General features: G+C 41.4%; 1 protein-coding gene across 1 annotated transcript; it reads left to right on the top strand.

Annotated features, from left to right (window-relative positions):
* Nucleotides 1-8,956: 8,956 nt before the first annotated feature.
* Nucleotides 8,957-9,931, top strand: LOC128845941 (olfactory receptor 1020-like). Its single transcript, XM_054045042.1, has one exon. It carries the CDS (start codon nucleotides 8,957-8,959, stop codon nucleotides 9,929-9,931), a length of 975 nt encoding a protein of 324 aa, XP_053901017.1.
* Nucleotides 9,932-18,563: the final 8,632 nt, after the last annotated feature.

Here is an 18,563-nt window from a genome sequence, read left to right as displayed (position 1 = left end):
TATGTCTTTCTGCAGTGGCAATTCTTAACATGTTCCCATTTGCGTGTATAATATGAATGGGTCGGTTTCCCACATTGCCTATTTTTTGTTTTAGGAACTGTGTTACCTTTTTACCTTTTGTAAACACAGTACTTACATTACATTTACATTTGTCTATTGGAAGGTTGCTAACACTTCCATTCTTTTAAAACACTTTTCCCCCAAGAATTAACACATACACATAGCCCATTATACTGTACTTTGGTCTCATTATTCATTTTATCCCACATACAGGATCCTAGTGAGATGTCTTTACTACAGGGCTTTGGAGCAACAGGCATATAATCATACTCACTTTTATTTGTTTTTTATTAGGTTGTTCTGTAGCTGATATTAGCTTTTTCTGAAAGACAAAAATAACATTTTTCTACCCCTTTTGGGGTGGCATTTATTATTGCTTAAAATATTCCTTTCTTTTACAAATACCCTTGCTGATTGCAGGCAAAACAAGAGGAATTACCTCTATATTTTCCTGTGTTTTTGTTCTATAGGCAGGCCAGGTTTCAATGGCTTCTATCTTTTAATTGTTATGGGGAAATTATCCCACTGTTCAGTCATTAAATCCATGAGCTGGTGTACCTCAGTTTTCCTTTTACAGCAGACCAAGGTTACAATGTCTTTCCTGCTGTGTTAAGCTTTAAGTTTGTTTACAGGTAACAGCTGAAAAGCATCATTACCATAAAGGATTTTTCCAAAAATCATACACACTATACATTGTTATAGAGGTACTTATTAATATTACATTTATTTTAATTAAAGGTATTTTGTTGTACCGTGCCTTTTATGTAGACAATTTGTTTGCTGACCAGGTATGTTCTTTATCAGCAACTTCTTTGTGCTGGCAGATCTCTCACTTCCTTTATCAGTTAGGTAATTTGCATCATCACAGGCTTGGCTTTTGAATTCAAAGTCATCAGCAGAGCTCAGAGACTCTGTCTTAAAAGGAACACTGTTAACTTCTACCAGAGTTTTGATTACTTTTAACTCTTGCTTCCAAAAAACACAGAGAGCTGAAAAAGAAAACACAGTCTATTGTGGCTCCTTTGGAGCCCTAATAGGATTTTAATTAAGTAGCATGTTTCATTTGCATTTCTTTTACCCCCTCTATAGTATACACTGCACATGTCTGCACATTCCTTCTATACTTTTAACTTTTAAAACATTAACCATATTCATTTTTACATAAGTTGTAACTGGTTTTTTGTTCTTACAGAGTTTTATGTACCCTTATCAAAGTGACAGTCTGATTACACAGAGCCATTTTAAGGCTCAGTGTTTCTAACATTGCTTCTTTTTGTTTTGTGCACCTTACCCCTGCTGTTGCTTCAGAGGGGCACTGTCTTTATTCTTTTACTACAGCTTTCATCTGCTATTTTATTACAGAAACAAACAAACAAACAAACAAGAATCCAGAATCTCTCCCTATTCTTCTGATTTTGACTGCCCTGCTACAGTCATGACTTGGTCTTTATTTGAAAACATTTACATTTTGTAAAGAATCAAGTTACCCCTTAAGGGTTAAATACCAAATCTCAAAGCCAGCCAACACTGATTACCTGTGTCTGGCAAAAAGGTCTGTCAGTTTTGCAACTTTGAATTAAAGAGTCAAATGGATTTTTAGTGGCATTATAAACAAAACAAAAAAAGATTTTCTTAAATCTACAAAACAGGAGTTTTACAAACCTCATATATTCCCACAGACAGATGGATACATACACATTTTCTTGTACTTAACATCCCTTTTACACTGCTTTGTTTTTACATAGCTGTACATAGATTACATTACCTTTATACATTTGGGGCAGTTAAGTTCCAATAGAACCCCCCCTATGTTCTTTTAGCAAATTTGACTCAATTGTCCATAGTCAAATGATTTTAATTAGATAGTCTCTTTACCTGGATTATTTACAGACATTTTTTGGGAAAAGGGTCCATTTTTCCTTCAGAATGGCTGCAAAGAAACCAAGAATTCTTTTAACAAGGTCCTTTTAAACATTTTTACAAGGTTTAACTGCTTAATTCTTTTCAGCCTCTGTAGAGTTAACTTTTCACTCTCTTTCCTTAAATCACTTGTTTATTTCCCAAAATAACACCTTTATCAACTCAGATTTCACCATTTTAAGTATTGTTCCAGAGGTTCATGCTTGCACTTACTCCTGACACTATGCCCTTAGGGCTTCCAACCTGTTTTTCAGTTTCTTTATCTGTTGCTTGCCTGCTCGTCTGGGCCCGATCCTGCTTTTTCCAATGAACCATTTTTGTGAGTGTTAATGTGGTCATTTCACAATTTTGAAAGAAATGTTTAAGGAAAGGGACAAGGAAGGGGAGTTGAGGAGTCCACCCTCCTTGCTGAATTGGTAGTGGAACACTAAAGAATCAGTTTCTGAGGCAGACAATGAGGGGGAACAGAACAAGGGGCTTTTTGTCCTTTTTACAATGAGAGGGAGTATGGAGGGGGTTGGGATCGATCCAGGGTTGTTGCAGGGTTTTTTTGGAGAACAGGGTAAAGGGGAGCGCTCGGTCTGGTGGTGGGAGAGGAGGCTTTTAATAAAGCTTTTAACTTATTATTTGAATATTTGAGAGAGGCGAGTTTTGATTTTGTCCACCTACTATTTGCCTCTTCCCACCACTGCATTAAACAATTAACCTCTCCTTTTCCAATTTAGTTTTAGATTGGCCAAGTTTGTCTTTTTAGATGTCCACTCGGTCCTTTTTCCAAGATTTTAACTGTGGCCACTGAGTTTTGGGATCTCCCTGAGTTAGCCTAGACCATTTTTCCAGAAATTTACAGAAGTCCGGACCCTTCCTAAAACTGAGCCGGCGTTCCTTTAGGGAACTGTCCCAACTTAGACATCTGGTTACCAATGCAGGAGGACTTTACACACACCAATCACACAAGCAGGAAATTTGGGTTCCTCAGAGCGATGCCCGGTGCAGCACACAAAAGGAGCCCACAGGCTACTGCCTCAATCGCCCTTGCTTTCACATGAAGGGTTTTACCCAAAGAGCGGTGCGGCTGCTATTGTGCAGATTTCACTCACTCAGACCACAGGGACAGGAACCCCTTGGTCGGCCGATCCCTGGATGGAGATGGCACCCAGACTCAAACACTCCACAGGAGGATGGATAGACACAGAGACAGGACAGTCTTCAGTCCGGACAAAACACAGAAATAATTACCTGACCAGATTCCTGATGTCAGATCCCGGGATCCCTACCAGAACAGAGTGGGAACCAACAGGTTCGATGGCGTAGACCTCACTGTGGTCGTGTGCCCTTCGTTCAGGAGGAGGACCGCTCGGGCCAAATGCCCAGGTGCCAGCTGCCACGGTCATCCTACAAAAATGGTCAGGAATCACACGGCCCCAGTGAAGATGGTTGCCATCTCAGTGGGACCTCCAAATTGTCAAAGTTAGACATAGGACTCATAGTTTGTCAGACCACTCCGTTTTATTAGCACAGCGCTCTGCTAATACATTCAGATAATGTGAGCCCCCATGCAAGATTCAAACAGTCTTATTTATACAGATAAAAGGGTGTGAACTAAACAAAGAGACAGAGAGAGCAAAATTGTAAAATTTGCATAGGGCACAATATGCATATCCTGCTTCCTTTTTAATCTTATCGATCTAAGGCTAATGCTTCACCAATTGCCCTTAAGTGGGGCAATTCATTAAGCAGTTAATAGAAGAACATGAGTACTTGTGGCACCTTAGAGACTAACAAATTTATTAGAGCATAAGCTTTCGTGGACTACAGCCCACTTCTTCGGATGCATATAGCTATATGGGCTGTAGTCCACGAAAGCTTATGCTCTAATAAATTTGTTAGTCTCTAAGGTGCCACAAGTACTCCTGTTCTTCTTTTTGCGGATACAGATTAACACGGCTGCTACTCTGAAACCTGTCACTAAGCAGTTAATGTCTGCTTTCCTGCCCCCTGGCTTGCAGCATTTCTCATTTCTACTTAAAGGTACATACAGCATTCTTTAATTCATTCTATTTCTTTAATATAATTCATTTCACTTTCACACTGAGGAAACAGAACAGCTCCTCCCAGATCCCACCCAGGGGGCCCTGTTCTTCCTGACTGCCACAGTGCACAACACTGAACTAGTCACACTTTGTAGGGGGAAACCTGGATCCCAGTAAGGGCTGAGAGGTGGAGGGAATAGAAAGGAACCATCTCCCTTCCCTTCAGGGAAGATCCTGAAATGCTAAAGAAAAGAAGTAACAGATAATAATGGTCTAACTCCCTTAAATATACTAGAGACAGGGCAGAAATGCATTTGCTCCCAACTCTGAAATGAGTGTAGTAGAGGGTCACCTATAGCCATGCTCAGCATGCTGGCTACTGTTTAATAATTTATGGTTTCTCATCAGGACACTACAGCAACATGATACCCTCCCCACGGGTGCAGTCACTGCAAAGCAACATCTAGGGACCTCTGATCATTCTGTGCTTTTCTACAGCTTTCTCTGATGACCAAGTGACCCCCCTTCAGCTTTTCCAGCCGTTGCAGATTGAAACAGTTCATTCTATAACCCACCCCTATATCAGATGTAGCAGAAACTTAGCATCATTCACAGCTGACCTCTGTCACCATTTGTAACTAAAGAACAGCTCTGGTTGCCTGGCGACATCACAGCAGAAACTCTTTAGTGAGAATTCCCATGTGGTCACCAGAGCAGATATAGGTGGTTGCAATTCAGCACATGGGGAATGGTGCTGAGAATATGATAAATGTGCAAATGTTCTAGGCAAGAATTTGTATAGGGTCATTACAAAATTGAAGGGGAATAAGAAGACACCTCTCTTTTGGTGTCATTCTCCTCTCACTTATCACAGTTTTACAGCTGTGCATCTCTATTGACTTCAGGGCAAGTTTACACTGGGGTAAGTGAGAGGCAATTGTTTCCTTTAAACTCCTTTAAACATCTAATCCTTCCTTATTTTAATGTTAACTCAGTAATTGTAATGTAGTCTTAAGTGTGTAAATTTCTTATTTATTTATTTGTTTGTATTTTTCTTTTCCTAAAAAATGAATTGGAGAACAAAATACCCTGCCCAAAATAAAATAAAGCAGAAGAACAGAAAGGTAAAAATAAATGAGAGAGGAAGGGAAAGAAGGCGGAAGAATGTGCAGGGAGGGGAAAGGAGAATGACATTTTGTGTTCCATCCAGTAGGGATTAATCAAAGTTTTTTTTTAAAAAGTTAGAGCTAATTTAATCAAATTTGTCAGAGGTCCCTCATCTCTGAAATTTTGCCTACCCTTTAGCTGCAAGGTCAGCAAAGTCACTGTGCCAAGCAAGCATCTTTCCCTGGAGACAATCTGCTTACTTCTTCACTAGTAGCTGGAAGCCTGTACTGTTCCATGAGTGTAGCTCATAAAGTCTGTGTGTTAGAAAATCCAAAAGTGGCTGAGAAGTTAAAAACTGGACACTAACTAACAAAGAAGCACAGTGATAAATGAACCTGGTGATATTCTAAACAAAAAGAGCTCTTAACGTTATTGTACCTATTTCCATCATTTCATGCTGACTCAACTGACATTCTAGTCTTTGGAGAGATGTTTGGGGTTCTTGTGTGTGCTGGTTGTTTGAATTTGTTAGCCTTCTTGATGTCATGTGTTATTACCTTTCCTACCTTGTTAAATAGAGGACCTACACTTTCCTTTGTCTTTCTCCTAATGTACTTTTAATTCCTCTTTTTATTGCCTTTGATGTCCCTTTCTAATTGTAACTCATTTTGTGCCTTAGCCTTACTGATTCTGTCCCTACAAGCCTGTGATAGTCCTTTGTACTCCTCCATAGCAATTTGTTCATGTTTTCACCTTTTGGAGGATTCTATTTTGATTTTCAGGCATAGAAACTTCAGAGTGACACATGGAATGACAATCCTAGAATCTGATTACATAGATTGTAATTTCAACTGAGTCAGTCCTGGACAATATTTGGAATTTCAACTTAACTGCCTCATTTTTTCCACTGAACATCTTCTTCTATGGCAATTGGATGAATAAATCCCATCAAAACACCTTTAACTGTTTCAAAATCTGAGCCCTTTCTTTCTGGAGTAAGTCAAAATTCTAGGCTGGCTTAATTTCCTTCTGGGTGGGCACGTACCCTGCATTCCATGTTCCCACTGTGTGTGTTATACTCCTGCACCCAATGGAAAATTGAATGATTATCCTGACTACAACACACATACCTAATACGTTTGTGTGTCAAACTATTCCCAAATGTTTATTACCAATTTAAATGTTGGGTTCCAGCTGTGTGTTTTGATAGTGTAGGAGCTGGAAACATAAATAGGAGTTATGCATTTATTTATTTAGCATGTGCATTAATTATGTGCCAGACTATCTCTGCAGTTATGTTGAATAAATGAACAACTTCTTTCCATATTTCCACATAGGTTAGGTCACTAGCTCATATTTCCAAATTCCCATCCTATTTGTGCTTTTCAGCAGCAGCAATGGTGTTACAAAAAAGGGTGACAGGTTTCAGAGTGGTAGCTGTGTTAATCTGTATCAGCAGAAAGAATGAGGAGTATTTGTGGCACCTTAGAAACTAACAAATTTATTTGAGCATAAGCTTTCGTCAGCTAAAGCCCCCTTCATCAGATGCATGTAGTGGAAAATACAGTAGGAATATATATATATATATATATATAAATATAATCACATGTACATGGCAGAGGGGCATTGCTGGCCAAACCGGACAGTCTCTACAAAAGAATAAATGGACACAAATCAGATGTCAAGAATTATAACATTCAAAAGCCAGGAGGAGAACACTTCAACCTCCCTGGATACTCAATTACAGACCTAAAAGTAGCAATTATTCAACAAAAAAACTTCAAAAAACAGACTCTAATGAGAACTGGAATTAATCTGCAAACTGGACACCATTAAATTAGGCTTGAATAAAGACTGGGAGTGGATGAGTCATTACACTACCTAAAAACTATTTCCCCCTGCTAATTTTCCCCTTACTGTTACTCACACCTTCTTGTCAACTGTTTGAAATGGGCCATCCTGATTATCACTACAAAAGTTTTTTTCCTCCTGGTAATAGCTCATCTTTAATTGATTGGTCTCATTAAGAGTTGGTATGGCAGGCTCCATTTTTTCATGTTCTCTGTGTGTATATATCTTCCTACTGTAGTTTTCACTACATGCATCTGATGAAGGGGGCTTTAGCCCACCAAAACTTATGCTCAAATAAATTTGTTTAAAAAAGTGAGATTCAAATAATAAGAACAGTGAAAACAGGATTGTTAGCTGAAAAACTCTAATGGCCACCAGAAGTCTTGTGACATTAGAACCAGAAGACTCTCTGAATGGTCTTTTCCATTCTTTGGATTACTAAATATTCCTGTGGGTTTCTTTAGTGGAGCAGTCAAGGGGAAAATTTAGGTGCAAGTGTAACTTTCTGGTCCCATTCCCAGCTCCGAATGGACATTGGACCATTGTGATTGGATCCAACCTCTGAATCCCATGTGCTACTGAGTTCCCTGGATCCAGGTAGTGACTGTGCACTGTTACTAGATGTGAGTCTCTCAGCACTCCCCTTGTTTCACCAGGCTTGAGCCATTCAGTGTTGATGGCCCTTGACGGTGTTATCACTGCTTTCCAGGGATATATTACCCAGAACCTGTTATATGTTTCCTTCTACAAAAGAGATGATCCCATCCAGAGAGATGGTTGCAACTAGAAATAGCATTCATCAACCCAACTGGAATTAACAACTGGACAAAGACATATTCCCCAAATCTTATCCAAGCAGACATTGGCAGAACTCCTTAATCAAGCTGTACAGATTATGCTCTGTGTCATGTTTAAAATATCCAAAGGGCCTATCCACAAGATAAGGTGCATGAATACATTTCAAAATCTGGCTCTGAGGCATTTCTTGAAAATTTTACCAGTAAATTTTAGATGCTGAGTGGCTGTCAGAAAGAATGGTGAATATCCTTGCAGAGAAATGAGCATACTGTGTGATTCCCTTTAAGAGAGATTTCAGAAATATATCAGTAAAATGAGGGGAGGGGGAAGAAAATGTATAAAAATAAATGTGTTATGGCATCAACTCTGTGTTTAACATCTACAGAAACTAAGGTGAAAATAGAAAAGTTTGATGCTACTCTGAGTTATGTTTAATTTCGCTTCCTAAGTTTATTCAAAGATATGCATGGTCTCATAGCAGTATGATAACATATCACAATTATATTGCAATAATTATCATAACTATTAAAAAACTTTGTAAACTGTCTTAAATATCAAGTCCATTTTACACAAGAGCAACTGAGCATTTGTAGAGCTCTAGTTTCACAAATCTTAAATAACATTCAGAAAAGGTAAGTGGTACAATCCTCATCATCTATTTTATAGAGGAGAGCACAGGAGCCTGGGTGGCGGGGGGGGAGGGGGAGAAGTGACAAGTCAAAGGACATGGAGTGGATGAGATAGCAATAAAACCGATGTCTCTGGGATCCAATTCCAGTGTCCACTCTATTGGAATCTGCTGGACTCTGCGGTGTAAATATGGGTAAAAGAAGTATGAGCCCAGCATTTGGATATGACTGGTATTTTGATTTGAAGCCAAGTGAGTGGCATTTAATTCCCTTAATCTCCACTGGTAATCTCAGACATTGTGGTTAGAGTAATACACCGGGATGTTCAGTAGGCAGAAAGGGAGATGTTCTGCCATAGAGATACCAGACAATAGGAACTATTCAAATGTGATTTAATGTGGGCACTTTCAAAAATTTTACCAAGAATGCCTCTGCCATCTGGACTCTTGACTCAGCCATTGACATTGTAACTAGCAGTGGGAAGCCAGAATTAAAAGGTTGAGTATATTGAAATGGAAGTTACAATATAAATTGGATTTTTTAATATATTTTCTTTAGATGAATCTTATGGAAAGGAAACAGGGAAATGAAACTTCCATCACAGAATTTATCCTCCTTGGATTCGGGAATGTCCCTCAGCTGCAGATCTTTCTCTTCCTGCTGTTTCTAGTGATCTACATTGTGACCATGACCGGGAATATCCTCATCTTTGCACTAGTTGTGGCTTACCAGCAACTTCACACCCCTATGTACTTCTTCCTTGGGAACTTGTCCTGCTTGGAGACCTGCTACAGCTCCACCATCCTGCCCAGGATGCTGACCAGTCTCCTGACTGGGGACAGAACCATTTCTGTTAGTGAGTGCATCACACAATTATATTTCTTTGGTTCTCTGTTAACCACTGAATGTTCTCTTTTATCTGTGATGGCCTATGATTGGTATTTGGCAATATTGAAACCGCTACATTATGCGGTCCTTTTGAATGGCAGGTTCTGCCTCCAGCTAGTGGCCTGGTCTTGGATCAGTGGATTTATGTCTGTTGCCATCATAATATTTATGATGTCACAGTTAAGATTCTGTGGCCCCAGTGAAGTTGATCATTTCTTTTGTGATTTTAGCCCAATAATAAAACTGTCCTGCAGCGACACTCACACGCTGGAAGTTACTGCTTTCATACATTCCTCCATATTCACATTGCCTCCATTTCTATTAACAGTGGCATCCTATGTTTGTATCATCTCCACCATCCTGAGAATCCCTTCCACCACCGGGAGGCAAAAAGCCTTTTCCACTTGCTCCTCCCATCTCATCGTGGTGACAATATTCTATGGGACGCTAGTCATTGTGTATCTGCTATCAGGCTCTGAGGCATTGAGGGACCTGAACAAAGTGCTCTCTGTTGTCTATGGAGCCCTAACCCCATTGGTCAACCCCCTCATATACAGCCTGAAAAACAAGGAGGTTAAGGAAGCCTTGAGGAAAGCTGTGCTTAGATTTTTTGTCTTTTACAAGAACACAGATATTTCAAGATAAAAGGCATATGTAATGGGGCAATCACTGGGATATGATCTGGCAAAGTCACACTCCTGTGAGTAGCCCTAACTTACCTTAGAGTGCCTGTTATACTCCAGACAACCTCTGGCTCTGTGACACATTTTGGAGGGAAATACCTAAGACTTGCACTGCCCCCCCACCCCACTTGCACTTTAACGTGTGAAGAATACAGTTCATTGGCCCCCACACTTGCAGTACATATTCTATGAGTATGGATGAATTTTCCAAGAACTTGCAAGCTAATCTCTTGATTGGTGTAGAGAGGCGGACTCACCCCTGCAGCACCTCCTGCTGGTTGCCTCAGGAATTAGCTCTTCCAGCATCCTGGAGCGCCCCCTGCAGGCCGGTGATCCACCTGTCCTCTGGCCCCATGTCCCTCCCAGACCCCGGTGCCCTTGTATCTCGGGTGCTGCCCCCCAGCAGTACACCCCTCAGTACTAGGGTCTCCCCTCGCCAGGGAACCCCCACCCACTATCCCTACCTCACCTCAGAATAAGGCCACTACCAGTCACCATCTAGCTCCTGTTCCCTGGGGCAGACTGCAGTATAGGCCACTCATCATTGGCAAGGCGGGGTTTGAACCTGCTGCCTTAGCCTAGTTCTGGGCTGCCCTCTGCAACCCCTAGTACCCCTTAGCCTTCCGCTAGGCCACAGCCTGAGGCTTTCCAGGCTGGAGCTCCCCAGCTCCTCAGCCTGTCCCCCAGCCCTGCTCCACTCAGGTGCCCTGTCTCTAGTTTGCTGCAGCCAGGCCTGTCTCTCTCTGAAGGCAGAGAGAGACTTTTTAGGCTCCTGGCTCCCAGCCTTCTTATACAGGCCAGCTGTGGCCTGATTGGGGTATGGCCCAGCTGTGGCTACTTCCCCAATCAGCCCCGTAGCTTTTCCCTTTGCCCCAGCCCTCTACCAGGGCTGTTTTAAACCCCTCAGGCAGGAGCGGGATAACCACCCCGCTACAGTTGGTTTATGAGAATAAAAGAGTGAAATACCTGCCCTTTCAGAAATGTTAAATGTGTTGCATTTCTTTGCTTTATCCCGAGTGATCCTAAAACTGCCAAGAGGGAGACAGCAGCAAATCTCACCCCTCCTGAAGCTGCATGACCCAGCCTCAGAGCCACACAAGAAAGAGATTGGGGTAGACCCTGTGACACTGCACCCCATAGTCTTCATAGTGATATTATTATGACATGATTATGGCATAATTATGATGTATTTGATGCAAGATAAGTCATGTGGTGTGTCATTAGAAAAGTTATGATTTGCTGAATATGATTATCCTATTTGTATGCATGTATCATTTTTGAATCTGGAGTTATAAATACTGACTATGTATCTGTTCTTCAACTGTAATTACACCTGGGTAATGCCAACTAGACAAGATGCTTTCAGTCTAGACAGTGGTTGGGGAAGAGCCTATTCATGGAATGGGCCATTAGTAAAAACAATAGGCCTTAGGAGAAGCTTATCCCTCACCTTGTGAGCCTTCCTGAGAATGCTATAGACAGCCTGTAAGTAATGGCTGCTATGAAACGTCAAGGATATGTGATTAGGCCACATGATGCTGGACTCCATCTTGGGATGCCAGTATTTTTCCAAAAACTGTTCTGGGAACCAAGCTTTGAGAAAAAAGGGCTCGTCCAATATGCTAAATCTATATAAAGCAGGGAATAACATCATCTGGGGTTCTTCAACCCCACCCCCCAAAAAAGAAAATACCTGGAAACACCTGAGGAACAAAGACTGAACTGGGGGAAGTGCTGGACCCAGGCTAAAGGGATTTCTAGCCTGTGTATGAAAGACCTGGGGATTCCAAGCTGTAAAGCAAGTTCAGCTTGTCCCTTAAGAATCTACAAGTCTGCCTGTAAAATCAATTAGTGTGAGAATCTGCAATTCATATCCAATCTATCTAGTATCTTAAGTTTAGGTTGCATTTTTGTTTATTTGCTGGGTAATCTGCTTTGATTTGTTTGCTATCACTTATAATCACTTAAAATCTATCTTTTCTAGTTAATAAATTTATTTTATGTTTTAATCTAAACCACTGAATTTGGAGTGAAATGCGTGGGAATCTTAGCTCACAGATTGCATATTGGGGAGAGGGGGCCCGAATGCTATGAGCTTACGCTGTACAGTTCCCTGTGCAGCGCAAGCCAGTATAATTTTGGGTTTATGCTCCAGAGGGAGTGAATGCCTGGGGAGCTGAGAGTTACCTTGGGTTTAGCCTCTATATTGTTAGTTCACATGCAGTCGCCAGTCAGAGAGCCTGCATGTAACTGCAGCTGGGTGTACCCCTACCTGTGTGTATGTTGGTGGAAGTTTAAGATCGGGAGCATGTCTGCAGCTTGTCACAGCAGCACAGTGTGAGGGGGAGCACAGGATGGTGGGTCAGAGGGCTCGGTGGTTCCCCAGTTCCAGGTGGCACTCCAGGTGGAACCCATCACAACCTCCTCTAATGACGCCTCCTCAGATTTGTCTCCCAAAAAGAATGGCTCAGGTTTGGGAATCTCCCCCCCATCCTCTGCAATGTAGACCGAATAGGAGTAAAGAGGTTATTTTATCTCTATATTTGGAACTAGAGCAACAGCTGCTGGAATTATGTGTCCAGTTTTGGTGCCCATAATTCAAGAAGAATGTTGATAAATTGGAGAGGACTCTGAGAAGAGCCATTAGAATGATTAAAGGATTAGAAAACATGACCCAAAGAACTAAACCAATTAGCTTAACGAAGAGAAGGTTAAGAGGTGACTTGATTACCATCTATAAGTACGTACATGGGGGAAAATATTTCATAATGGGCTCTTCAGTCTAGCAGAGATAATTATCACAATTTAATGTCTGGAAGTTGAAGCTAGACCAATTAAGATTGGACATAAGGCATACATTTTCAATGATGAGAGTAATTGACCATTGGAATAATTTACCAAGGGTCATGAAGGATTCTCCATCACTGACCATTTTTAATCAGGAGTGAATGTTTTTCTAAAAGATCTAGTCTAGTAATTATTTCGGGGAAGTACTATGGCCTGTGTTATACAGGAGATCAAACTAAATAATTTTAATGTCCCTTTCTGGCCACAGAGTTGTAGGTCAGTCTTCATACTCCTCTGGGATCCCCAGCTGGACTACATCTCCCATGATCCACCATACCAAAGGAATTCAATGATATACCACCTTCCCTCACCAAGAGGCGAGACCATGATGCATCATGGGGGATGTAGTCAGACCAGGGAGCCCAGTTTATAATGGTAGCATGAGGCACGTGAACTATAATTCCCATGAAGAACCATAGTGGCATTTCTGAATTGAAATATCTCTGTTTTCTATTTTTCATTGAAAATAAAAATGTCCCCCCAAGGGAAAATATCTAACTAGCTCTAACCAACATGAATGGGAACATGTCTCTATATGAAAGGGTAGTTGATTTTCCATACTCCATGCACCATTTCTCTTCCCCATCAGTTCTTCTCTTGCTTGGTATTATGAGTTTCATGCCCTTAGCTTTGGCCATGTCCTGTTCGCCAGTGTAAATGCTGAGTCACTACATTGTCCTCATGGCTGTTTACTGAGTTACCCCAGTGATGAGAATCTGGGGGTCCCAAATGCCAGACACTTAGAAGGTCACACTAGATTGTGATGGCCCCTTTTGGCCTTGAATTCTGAAAATCCATGAATATTTGACTCAGTCAATTTAAGGTACTGCAAAAACGCTTACAAGAAACCAAGGCCTAGCATTATCACTGCTGTAACTCTGCATAAGTAGTTGGAGTTACTCCCAGGAGGAAGTTAGATCCTACATATATTTTTGTGCCTTGCTTTGAACATGCAGGAGTAGCCAGGGCAGGGAAGTGTCTGCTGTAAGCACACATCTCAGGAGGGACCTCAGAAACATTTACCCCAAGATCCTTTGAAGGCTATATGGCAACAATTATCTCCATGGGTGGATTTTGGAGGAGAAAAGACATCTATATTTGCATATATGTAGCATGGTTTGTGCCATTAAATTATTTCTGTTGGGGTTTGGTTCCTCCAATATTGGTCCAAGGCAGTATTTCAGCCTTGGAATACAAGGGCATTTCTATGTTACCGTTATTTGGTTCTTAGAAATGGCTTGAAGCCAGAGGAGGAATGAGACTGTCACAAATGGGGAGAAAATGTCTGTTTTAGCATGGTATGATTCCCTCAGATTCTAGAAGATACAGTATCTTGTTCTCCTCTGCAATAGATCTAACTTTACTTTTTTTGCACAAACAAGACCTCCATGGCTATTTGGATAACATACTGATGGCACCTCAGAAATGACAGCTAGCTAGATGTATGGAGCAAATTCAGAGATGCCGAATTCCCTCACTTTTGCGTGTCTCTATGTATGTGACATTTGTGTCTGCTGAAGTTGGGGCTGCTAAGCAGTACTCAGGATTTCCTGATGAAGATATTGCGCCAGTTTCTGATCTCACTTACATCAGTGTAAACCCCAGTCCTCTCTAGTGATTTCAGTGCAGTGATTCCAGATTTACGCTAGTGTCGCTAAGAACGGAAGCCTGCTCTTTAACACTTACAGTTATGGCGTGGCATATGAGAATCTCTGGGAGGCAGGCAATCTCAGATATTTCCTAATTATAGTCTTCATATCTTTCATTCATTTTCTTACTCTGTATACTAGCTTCTCATTATTTCAATTCAGTTATGAATTCTACTACTATAATTGGCCCGAATCCTGCTGTCCATACTTTCATTTTGGCATACAGAGTTATTCCACCCTAACATTATTGAGCCTTCATCATTCTGATCCAGCTGGATCCTAAACACTACCTGGGCTGTTAAACTTTGTTTCTCCCTCTCCCTATGTTTGTTCTTTTTTATCCCCATCTCCCCCCACTCTCGTTTTTCTTCTTTTTTCTTTTGTTTAACAAAAGTTTGGCTTAGCCATCCAAGAGCGTATATTTTGCAACCAGCCTGTGAAAAAAAAGAGGCAGCTAAAAGCAATAGCCCTAAATGGCCTGATGCTGGTACAAGTTTACCAGATCTCAGAGTGGCTGATAAGACTGTGCTGTGCCTAAGCTTTTTCACCAGTGACATTTCCATAAAAGTCAACACCAGAGAAAGAAGCTGCATTTTCTATCTTTGCTGGAGGGGGTTTTCCCCTTGCGTGTGTTTGTCTTCTTTTGTCTTCTAGGAAATGGGATTGGACTTTAATGACAACAGCAACAATGATAGCTCCAGCCCATCTCAGCTAACTTAGTCTCTTTTCCCCAAAAAAGACAGTTACTATCATCTTTGATACCATCTAAAGGTCTCCCAAACAAAGAGGTGTGCCTATGACAGCCCTCACAATCTTTGTAAAGCTTCTCCCTAGGGCAGTGATTAAGGAATGTATGAACAGCAATATGTACAATAGACTGCATGACTTTTTTATGCTCACGATGTGGCACTGGCTCTGTTAGTTCTATGCCAAGGGTCCTCCTTAAATCCATATAGCAGTCATCCTTGCGTCCATGTCAATGATTTGTACCAGCATTGAGCAAAAACAAGATGGGCCCAATTTGTCTTTGCTGTCTGATGCAACGCTGTCCAGGCCCTCCGGGTCCTCTAGAAAGGCATTGTTGAGTTTTCGAGAGATTTTCAGAAAAGAAACAACTGTAAGCCCACGCCTGTTTTTTTAGATTTATGCAATCCCAGCTCGGTTCCTACCTCATTACACCCCATCCTTTACCGTCATTTCTTAATTGTTCATTTACCTGAGCAACATCTTTTCCGTTCACCTTGTTGGCTGATTGGTCAAATCTCCTCTCAGGGTGGTCCTATGGTGGTGAAACCCACTGCGATTGGTAGAGGGTGATGGGAGAAGTTCTTGGAGGGGGTCACATGCCACCCCTTGATTCTGGACATGTGTCCATCTTGACCCCAGAAATAATGCCCCGGGGGGGGCAGTCTTAGGGTGATAGCTATGAGGGGCCTGACAAGTCATGGAGCGGGTCCACATTTGATTGATCGTAGGCACCTTATATTATTGTCCTTTCAGAAGACCTAATAGAATTTGGTGGTGTGGGGTGGAGTGTGGGATTTGGTCCAAAAAGACAGGAGATTCTGTGCTTTCTGATAATTATGCAATCTATATGTATGCACACATTACATTGAATGAGTTGATGAAGTAGACATTAGAGTCATTTCTGAGTGGACAAATGATAATGAGGCAGAAGGGAAGAATGTGGCAAGAAGAAGGAAGAGAAAGTACGAAGAAGAGACATCTTCTAGTGGCACCTGAAACAAAAAATGTGTGCATTTTGTGGCAATTTTATTTTTGTTTCGGTCATTTATATACTATGATGATACTTGGAGTACAAATGTCAGACTGCAGAGAGAGAGATATATATAGAGAGAGGGAGATATCATACGAATAGGGTCACAAATGTTCTAAAGTTAAAATTACTTTGCCAGCCAGCCATTCTGGTAGGTTTTGCTCAAATTTCTTCTTCTTTTTATGTTTTCAGTGTGCTCAAATTTTGCTGCAATAACCAGTAAGATTTTTCTTCTGAAATATGAAATAAAATGTTTTTTTTTCATTTAGGCTACTAATAATAGTTTTGACATTTACCAAATGTTTTACTATAAAAAAGAAAAGAAAAGATTATTGGTATAACCTGGCACGGTTTTATACAAGACAATGGACCAATATCCTCAGTTGGTATAAACTGATGTAACTCCTTTGAATCAGTGACCTACAAAAATTTACATGAACTGAGGGTCTAACCAACAAATTATAATTTCCTTACTAATTTGCAAACATTGGCAGAGATCCTAAAAACACCTGAGGAATTTGAAAAAAAAACTTTGAAAATCTCAGGAATTACATCTGATTTCCAGGTCCTTATTCAGGTTTACTACTTGTTTAGTTACACAGATTCCTATTGAAGTTGATGGTGCAGTAATGAGGTTCTTATTCAGATTTTTGCTCAGTACTTAATCATGCAATGTTCTTGGTTGCAATTTTCTGCCTACAACCAAAATTTTCATAAGTCAATGATGGTTTTGAGTGCCTTGTTTTTTTGAGTGTCCAACCTGAGATGTGATCAAGGTGCCTGATTTTCAGAAATTCCCAATCCTCTGGAAATCTGGACCCTTAAGGTGTTTCACATTCATAATGAAAAACTGACCACCCAAAACCACTAGTCAATTAGGATCCACCACCAGCATCCTACATCCTGCCACCCACAATGCCCTCCAGCACCATCCCAAACTCAGTACTTTTCTACCATCCAACACACAGAAACAATACAATCCACAAACATCCATCACCCAGCCTCATCTGCAGCAGCCTACCAGCCACCAATACCAGCCTAGCTTGGGACCTGAGAAATTTTTCCACATCCTTCTTGTAGGGTGGGCCCCAAAACTGGACTCAATACTCCAGATGTGGCCTCATCAGTCCCGAATAAAGGGGAATAATCACTTCCCTTGATCTGCTGGCAATGCTCCTACTAATACAGCCCAATATACCATTAGCATTCTTGGCAACAAGGGCACACTGTTGACTCATATCCAATTTCTCATCCACTGTAACCCCTCGGTCCTTTTCTGCAGAACTGCTGCCAAGCCATTCGGTCTCTAGTCTGTAGCAATGCATGGGATTCTTCTGTCCTAAGTTCAGGACTCTGCACTTCTCCTTGTTGAACCTCATAAGATTTCTTTTGATAAGAGCAGAACATTTCATTTCATGTAGGTCAATCCTCTAATTTGTCTAGGTCCCTCTATATCCTATCCCTACCCTCCAGCGTATCTACCACTCCTCCCAGTTTTGTGTCATCTGCAAATTTGCTGAGGGTGCAGTCTATGCCGTCCTCCAGATCATTAATGAAGATATTGAACAAAACTGGCCCCAGGACTGACCCTTGGGGCACTCAGCTTGATATCGGCTGCCAACTAGACAAGGAGCCATTGATCACTACCCGTTGAGCACGACAATCTAGCCAGCTTTCTATCCACCTTATAGTCCATTCATCCAGCCCATACTTCTTTAACTTGCTGGCAAGAATACTGTGGGAGACTGTATTACAAAAGCTTTGCTAAAGTAAAGGAATAACACATTCACTGCTTTCCCCTCATCCACAGACCTAGTTATCTCATCATAGAAGGCAATTAGGTTAGTCAGGCATGACTTGCCCTTGGTGAATCCATGCTGAGTGTTCCTGATCACTTTCCTCTCCTCTAAGTGCTTCAGTATTGCTTCTTTGAGGACCTGCTCCATGATTTTTCCAGGGACTGAGGTGAGGCTGACTGGCCTGTAGTTCCCCGGATCCTTCTTCTTCCCTTTTTCAAAGATGGGCACTACATTAGCCTTTTTCCAGTCATCCGGGGCCTCCCCCGATCACCATGAGTTTTCAAAGATAATGGCCAATGGCTCTGCAATCAAATCCACCAACTCCTTTAGCACTCTCAGATGCAGTGTATCCGGCCCCATGGACTTGTGCTCATTCAGCTTTTTTAAATAGTCCTGAACCACTTCTTTCTCCACAGAGGGCTGGTCACCTCCTCCCCATACTGTGCTGCCCAGTGCAGTAGTCTGGGAGCTGACCTTGTTCGTGAAGACAGAGGCAAAAAGAGCATTGAGTACTTTCGCTTT

The sequence above is a fragment of the Malaclemys terrapin genome, chromosome 12, assembly GCF_027887155.1.
Source record: "Malaclemys terrapin pileata isolate rMalTer1 chromosome 12, rMalTer1.hap1, whole genome shotgun sequence".
NCBI classification, from domain to species: domain Eukaryota; kingdom Metazoa; phylum Chordata; order Testudines; family Emydidae; genus Malaclemys; species Malaclemys terrapin.
The sequence above is the reverse complement of the archived record's forward strand: the minus strand, read 5'-3'. Positions and strand labels throughout refer to the sequence as shown.

Bases quoted from the DNA above. Each gene is read 5' to 3' on its own strand.
- LOC128845941 (XM_054045042.1), top strand. From the start codon at position 8,957: ATGAATCTTATGGAAAGGAAACAGGGAAATGAAACTTCCATCACAGAA.